Source organism: Curcuma longa, chromosome 2, assembly GCF_044706935.1.
Source record: "Curcuma longa cultivar G26 ecotype Majalengka, Jawa Barat chromosome 2, ITB_CL_G26_1.1, whole genome shotgun sequence".
Classification (NCBI taxonomy): domain Eukaryota; kingdom Viridiplantae; phylum Streptophyta; class Magnoliopsida; order Zingiberales; family Zingiberaceae; genus Curcuma; species Curcuma longa.
This window is the reverse complement of record NC_133862.1, coordinates 3,079,963-3,088,053: the sequence shown is the minus strand read 5'-3', so window position 1 is coordinate 3,088,053 and position 8,091 is coordinate 3,079,963. Positions and strand designations below refer to the sequence as shown.

The 8,091-nt window shown below is 37.2% G+C and overlaps 1 protein-coding gene across 1 annotated transcript; it reads left to right on the top strand.

Annotated features, from left to right (window-relative positions):
* The first annotated feature begins 1,758 nt into the window (after positions 1-1,758).
* On the top strand, positions 1,759-5,445 carry LOC141815973 (polyadenylate-binding protein 7). The gene is made up of 10 exons (XM_074703830.1): positions 1,759-1,972; positions 2,650-2,768; positions 2,894-3,087; positions 3,543-3,799; positions 3,906-4,012; positions 4,099-4,288; positions 4,368-4,654; positions 4,739-4,891; positions 4,975-5,157; positions 5,239-5,445. Exons 1-10 carry the CDS (start codon positions 1,759-1,761, stop codon positions 5,443-5,445), a joined length of 1,911 nt encoding a protein of 636 aa, XP_074559931.1.
* Positions 5,446-8,091: the final 2,646 nt, after the last annotated feature.

The window sequence follows — 8,091 nt, the reverse complement described above, 5'->3', positions numbered from 1 at the left end:
TTTGTCATTATTGTGTGCAAATCTTTTTTAATACATATTACATTATCTGATTGTTAAATAATAGAGTTATTATATTATTGTTCTTTTAAGTGTTTCTTTGGTACATCTTTAAATGATTTATAAATTTTCATTTATAAATAGTTAATATTTGGTCCAATATTTTAAGTGAACATTAATTTTCTTTTTTACTAGTTCCAAAAATTTCACTAAATGAAAATAATTTATAAAATAAATTAATAAATTTAAACTAGTTTTAAAAAGAAACAATAGAACTCATCTAGTAATTTATTTTATAAGCTGTCATCTAAAATTTTAGTTTCTTTATAAATTATTTATTATTCACTACATTTAGGTAAATATTAATTTAAAAATTAATTTTAACTATAAAAATTATTCTGATTTATAAAACATTTTAATTTTCATTTAATGTATATATTCACTTAAACGTTATTTTTCTGATTTACATTTTTTGCCTGAAGTAATTGCCTTGCAATCTGATATATATAATTTAATGATAAAATAATTAATAATAAAAATATATCTAAGTAATTATCTTTTCATATTATGGTATATCTTGCATGTTTATATTTATCCTAATTAAAGAAAATTTAAAATAACTACGTATACTTAATACTTGCTTTATTCTTAATTTAAAAGACAAATTTTTTTTAATGTTTTGATAGTTTTTAAATTTTCAAAAAAAATTAAAAACTATCGAAACATTAAAAAAACTGTAAAAATACTAGAAGAAACTTTCAAATAAAAAAATAATTTCATGTATAATTTATAATAATAAGACTTAATTTAATGGCTTTCTATTTTTTGTTTCCACGAAGCCGACGATGTCGCTTAACCTGTGCCTCCGATTTAGATCTATGACGTGGCGAAATGATTGGTCAAATTTTCACAAATTTTATTTTTTAAAAATAAAATTAATTTTAAAAAATTAAAATTTTCATCTTAGCCCTACACGCATATTTACCTAAATTTTCATAATTTATAAAATTAGCAAATTTACCCCTAATTATAAACTTGTGAGTACGTTTCATTGTGCTTCAGTGTTCAAACAGATTATGAATAAATAAAAGTTTGATTAAATTGAATAAATTGATCGAAACGATGAAATTAAAAAATTTAATTTAATTTTAAAAATTAAAATTTTAATTTTTTAAAAAATTGATTATATTAATTAATTCAGTTCGATTTCGATTTTAAAAATTTTAAAATTACTTCAATTTTGATTTTAAGTTAAATCAAAATAAAAAATAATCGATAAATTTTTAAATAAATGTATCTATAAATTTTTAACTAATTAATAAATTTTTTATAATATTTAAAAAAATAAATTAATTTAATCGATCAAATTAATCGATTTAGTTTGTTTAATTTTTATTTAAAAATTTAATCGGTTCGATAAATTTAAAAAAAAATTAATATATTCGGTTTCAATTCTATTTTAACAGAATACTAAACAGATTGAAATGACAAGGGGTTAAATAACATGTTTAAAAAAGAAAAGGGTGAAAGTGAAAACATTGATACATTTTCTCCAGGGTGAATAAATAGCGGCCCCACCAGTCGACGCGACGAGGTTTCACGCCCCCTCAGCCTCCTACCCTTCCACTACTTTTACGCTCCCTACAAAAACTCCCCTCCCGTCCCATGCAAACCATCGTTTCTCCTCGTCGGCGCTCCTCCTAACCCTAACCCTACTCCTTCCGATCTCGCCTGGTTGCCGACTGCGATCCCTCTCCCGCGATGGAGGCCGTCGATGCGTCTACCACCGCCGCCGCCGCGGAGCACAGTCCGATTGCGCTCTACGTCGGGGACCTCGCCCCCGACGTCGGAGAGGAGCACCTCGTTGGGCTGTTCTCTTCCATCGGCGAACTCACGTCCGTAAGGGTCTGCAAGGACTCCGCCACCGGGGTCTCTCTTGGATACGGCTACGTCAATTACATTTCGATCCAAGATGGTATATATTCTCGCGATTTAGTTTTTCTTTGGTTTTCCCTCGTGAAAAATAAAGTCTTTTAATGTTGATTTCGGTTTTTGTTTGTTGGAAACGTATGTTGTTTTGAGAATTTTCTTTACCGGTATCGCTGCCCTGGCTACTGTTTGATTGGCTTTACCTATCTCATCTTTCCAATTCAATTTTTACTCTGCTCTTGTCGGCTTTTGGGTGTTGTTCACGATGTGAATCATTGCATGAATTGCTGATGTTGAATAAATTGATAATAAAGGATTGTTTTGGAGGTCTTATGTTCTCTGTTGCGTTACAGGTTACGTTTTTTAACTTTGTATATATATATATAAACTTTTCTTGTCCTTCAGATTTACCCTTTTCCGTTCAGTCGTTTTATCTTTCTGTTGTTTAATTTTATCTGCATTTTGTACTCTACTTTTCTCGCTGGAAAAAAGGAATTCTTTATAGTATCTGTATATATCCTTGCCGTATTATTCTCTGTCATGTTATCCTGTTGCGTTATTTATTTATTTATGTATTTGTTTTCTCATGTAAGCCTTCTTGGATATTATTTCCTAATTATCTTCATCTTTATTCTTGTTGATCATTGTTCATAAATACACTCAGGATTTGGTTAGGTGGTACATGTTTTAACTGTGCATGTGGTTCTATTTTTGTTGGTTTAGCAATTTCTGCGATCGAGAAGTTAAACCACACTCCCCTAAATGGCAAACCAATTAGATTGATGTGGTCGCGTAGAGATCCAAACGCAAGGAGCAGTGGGATTGGCAATGTTTTTGTGAAGGTAGATCGATCTGTAGAAAGTTATAATCTTAATTTGCCACTTTGCAATTTTATGCTTTTACGTAAAATCGTTCATTATTTGAAATACTCTAGAAATTTGATCTTTTCTTTTCTGATTATCTGTAGAACCTTAGCAGTTGTTTCAACAATGGTATGCTTTACGATATGTTCTCCAAGTTTGGAACAATTTTGTCTTGTAAAGTTGCCACAGATGAAACTGGGAGGAGTAAAGGGTTTGGATTTGTCCAGTTTGATTCTCAAGAACCAGCAAATTCGGCCATTCAAGCCCTTCATGGCTCTTCATGCGAAGGAAAGATAATGTAAGAATCACCATTTCAACTGATTCCAAAACCTCCAATTATCGCATTCTTTTCAAGTTTCTCTATTTTGAAGCTTTATCTTTTGTTTGCTATTTCTTAGGATGAAATTTTAAAATGGCCTCATTGGGATTGTATATATAACATATACATATGCACGCATCTCTCTCTTAATCAATCACTTTTTGAAACATTGACATATTTTCTCAATTTGGTATCTAAGATACGGAAATAGGGTGTTATGTCTAATGTAGCTCGAAAACTAGATGGGCAACTTTCTTTCGGATATCAGCTAAGTTGCTTTTGTTTGTAACATGACTTCCTCAACAGGGGTAAGAGCAACTCCTTGTTGATTCATGAATCAATGAAAAAATTAGACATGAAAAGATTTGTGGTCTTAACTCTCAATCATTCAATGACTAGTCTCTCACTGATATTTCTTCTTTTTCTTCCCGTAGTTATGTGGCTAACTTTGTGAAAAAGAGCGACCGATTGCCATGCCCCGATGCTCAATTTACTAACTTATACATGAAGAACCTGGATCAGGACATAACAGAAGAACTTATTAAGCTCAAGTTCTCTGAGTTTGGGAAAATATCAAGTGTTAGCATTGCAAAAGATGATGATGGAAATTCAAAAGGTTTTGGTTTTGTTAACTTTGAAACCCATGACAGTGCAAAAAGGGCAATGGAAGCAATGAATGGTCTCCAACTTGGTATGCATAAATCTTACTTTTCTGGGCATTAAAGAGTAATAGTAAAGTTTTTGATGGATATCAGATCACCGACTTCTATTGTCTTTCTAAACTCTCTATTGAGTAGGAACCAACACCTTATATGTTGCAAGGGCCCAGAAAAAGGCAGAAAGGCTACAAATATTACGTCGTTCTTACGAGGAAAAGAAGAGTGAGCAAATGAGGAAATACATGGTACTTTGTGCTCTGCTGTTTTACTTGCAACTGTAGCATGCCCTTTATGTCATATCTAAGCTTAAAAGTACTAACCTTCCTGTCAGGCATCAAATGTCTATGTCAAAAATCTTGTTGATGTTGTTGACGATCATATCTTGCGGGATCGCTTTAGTGAGTTTGGCAATATAACTTCTTCAAAAGTTATGCTTGATGATAAAGGGAGAAGTAAAGGTTTTGGATTTGTATGCTATAGTAGCCCTGAAGATGCTAACAAAGCTGTGAATAATTTGCATGGTAATTCTATGTTTTCTGGTGTTTTATTCTATAATTCCATCTGATTCCAACCATAGAACCATTTGTTATGCATGTATAGGATGCATGTTCCACGGGAAGCCCTTGTACGTCTCAATTGCACAAAGAAAAGAGGAAAGACGGGCTCAATTGCAGCTTCAATATGCTCAGCGCCTGTCTGGGTCTCCAGCTGCTGTTATGCCTCCTGCTTATACCCCTCTTTACTATACTTCTTCAGCAGTTGTTGCACAAGTTCCTCCAAGGGATGGTCTTATGTATCATCAACCTTTTGGTCTCAGTCCTGGCTGGAGACCCAATGGATTTGTTGCCCCATCAAGACCGACTTACCAGGCAATGCCATTTCCTGCAGTGAGTCACACTGAACATTATAATCCTTTACAAATTTGATACTTAGTTCCGGCTGCATGATTCATCATCTGGTTATTATTCCAGATGCCAAACACTTCGAGGCAATACAGACAAAATAGAGGCAGGACGAACGGAAATAGACTGCTTCAATCTGGGCAGCCAAATGCATACCTACCTCAGTGGCATCATCCTGCAAATCATTCTTTGAATGGCGGAAAAGATTTCATAACCCATCAGGTGCTCTACCCAGTCTTTGCTTTGGTTTTTCTTCTGATCATCCAACATTCTTGCTGACCCATGATGTGTAAATGTGATGGCAGAGACCTGGACAAATCAACTACTTACCAAATGGTCGCCCAGTTAACAATGCATCCTTAACTTCACCTGGCTCCTCCAGTTCGCATGGAACCGAAATGCTAAGCACCATGCTTGCCGCTGCAACTCCACAGCAACAAAAGCAGATTCTCGGCGAGCACCTCTTCCCCTTAGTAGAGAACCTCAAGGTGATGTGATGATAATTCATTCCATGGCTGCTACTTCATTAAGCCATTTCATTAACTCGGAGTCATGCGTTTGCTTTGCAGTTTGATCTCGCCGCTAAGATTACTGGAATGCTGTTAGAGATGGACAACAGCGAACTACTGCTGCTGGTGGAGTCACCGGAGGCACTGGCTGCCAAGGTTGAAGAAGCAGTACAAGTTCTCAAGGACTCCCAAGCCAGAGTGGCCGGCGCTCCTCAAGAGAGGATGCACTCCAACTACTTGGCGACTCATGACGTGGCTGTGAATTAATAGGGGAAGCCACAAACTCTGACTCTTACTATGCAACTGCATTTTTTGTTTTACAGTAGTTTAGTTTCTCTAGGATTTTTACCATTTTCGTCAATATTTGCTTTTAATTCGCATGACTGGAAATAAAGCACACTAGATTTCGCCTCGTGCCGATTAGCTTTAAGATAATGAACTTGCTTTCTTCTTCTTGTATGACCTACTATTCTATTATGCTTGAGTCGTTCCTTTCCTAATTGGCGATGGAAAAGAAAGCTGCAAACATGCTTACCCAAAATAGTAGGATAGGGAAAACTCCTTTTTGCATGATCTACCATGCTGGAAAGATTCCTTTCCTAATGGGTGATGGAAAAGAAAAAAAGTTTTGTATATTTTGAATTGAGAAATGATAGAGAGCAGGAAAACATAGCAGGAATCCTGGCATGACACACGTGGCGGTCCACGTGTACCATGCCACGTGGACTGCCATGTGGGTTTCATGTTCTCTTTCCCCCTCTTCCCCCAAAATCCCGAAGCCTCCTCCCCAAAATCCCGAAACCTTTCCCTCTTCGCCAAAAACTTTCCCTCCTTCGGAATCTCCGCTCCCTCCCCCTCCGACGAACGCTCCTCCGACGACGACGGTGACGTGCCGAAAACCGAACCCTCGTCTCCCTCTTCCTCCCGCTCCCAAAAAATCACACCGCGCCGAAAACCCTAAACCAAACCCTCGTCTCTTCCTCTCCGCGCCGAAAACCCTAACCCTCGTCTGCCATCTCCGCCGGATCTCTTCTTCCTCCTCCTCCTTCGCCAGGATTCTCCGCGCCGCTCCTCCTCCTCCGACGAACGTCGAAACTCCGCGCCGCTCCTCCTCCAGGAATCTCCGTAATAGCTTTCTTCAGTTCATATATTACATTGATTTTTTAGCTAAATTAGTCACTAGCTTCAAAAAGTTGGAACTTGTCTTTTATTGTCCTGGTGTTGTTCTTTGTTTTGGGAATGAAGTGTTTCGCTTTGTATGCAGGTGATAGAAGGGTTCAGAGTTCTTTCAAATATTATACTATTAGCATTCCATCATATTATCCTGAATATGGTTGCACACCACTTTCTTTATAGTTGTAGAGCAATAATGTTATGATCGGATGGTAGAGTAATACATGTGCCTATCTTGTAAATGTATGGGAACTGGATGTAGAGTAATACACTTGCTTTTTACTGCAAATTGCTGGAAGAAAATATATCACATGCTTATTTTACTTCTGATTTTGAAATTATTATCAATTTCTTTTATTCGTTTAAATACATTTTGTTAGTTTAAGTATATTGATTCATACATATACTGATTCATTGTTTAAAATTAAATTTTTACTATCAAAATTAGGTCCTAAAAATGGAGCTAGCAATGATTGAATCATGTGTGCCATTAAATGATAATGATTTACAAGCATTAGGGGATTCATCAAACAGTAAGGAAATTGATACTCCACAAGTTGGGATGCATTTTTCATCTAGGTAGGAAGCTCGTGATTTTTATAAAAAGTATGCCAAGGTCTTGGTTTTATCTCTTAGTTAAAACTTCGGTTGTTCCTGAATGGCTTGTGTAAGTTTGGAAGAAAGAAAAGAAACATTAGATTCGTCGTTGAATTAAACTTTGTCAACTTGCGTAATAAGGTGAATGGTTTGCCACATAAGTTGAGATCTGTGCATCTCAGAAAGGATCTCTAGCAATGCTAAATAGGAAATAGTTCTCAGTCTATGTAGATATGGTGCAGGTTTAGATCTCAACTAATTCTCTTCTCATTGGAAGCACCTCATTAACCAGAAGAATATCTGCACTTGGTCCGGCAACATATTTACTTTCAAGTCATAGATCGGTTTTAATTCAATTTTCAATAATAAGTTTTAATAACCTAAAAAATTACAATCCTGGTCTATATGTTAGACTATTGTTTACTTTCAAGTCATAGATCGGTTTTTGGTTGAGAACCTTAATGTATTTGGGTTAATTGAATGGAGGATCACACAGATGAATTTGACCAAAATGGAGCTACTTTTTCCGGCACAGCAAGAAGAAGAGCTACTTTTTCCGAGAAGCCAATCTAGCTAAAATCACATGGTCCAATCTAGTATGTGAAAAGAGAAGAGCTACTTTTTCCGGCAGCCATGTGCAAAAAAAAATAAGCACAAAGCTACGATCAATGGGATCTACGGAGATTCCTGGAGAAGGAGGGGAGCAGGTGCAGGAGTTTCGGCGTTCGTCGGAGGAGGAGGAGCGGCGCGGAGAATCCTGGCGAAGGAGGAGGAGGAGGGAGAGAGATCCGGCGGAGATGGCAGACGAGGGTTAGGGTTTTCGGCGCGGAGAGGAAGAGACGAGGGTTTGGTTTAGGGTTTTCGGCGCGGTGTGATTTTTTGGGGGGAGCGGGAGGAAGAGGGAGACGAGGGTTCGGTTTTCGGCACGTCATCGTCGTCGTCGGAGGAGCGTTCGTCGGAGGGGGAGGGAGCGGAGATTCCGGAAGGAGGGAAAGTTTTTGGCGAAGAGGGAAAGGTTTCGGGATTTTGGGGAGGAGGCTTCGGGATTTTGGGGGAAGAGGGGGAAAGAGAACATGAAACCCACGTGGCAGTCCACGTGGCATGGTACACGTGGACCGCCACATGTGTCATGCCAGGATTCCT

Bases quoted from the DNA above. Each gene is read 5' to 3' on its own strand.
- LOC141815973 (XM_074703830.1), top strand. From the start codon at position 1,759: ATGGAGGCCGTCGATGCGTCTACCACCGCCGCCGCCGCGGAGCACAGT. The intron at 1,973-2,649 runs GTATATATTCTC...TTGTTGGTTTAG, and splicing joins TTACATTTCGATCCAAGATG to CAATTTCTGCGATCGAGAAG. The intron at 5,158-5,238 runs GTGATGTGATGA...TTTGCTTTGCAG, and splicing joins CCTTAGTAGAGAACCTCAAG to TTTGATCTCGCCGCTAAGAT.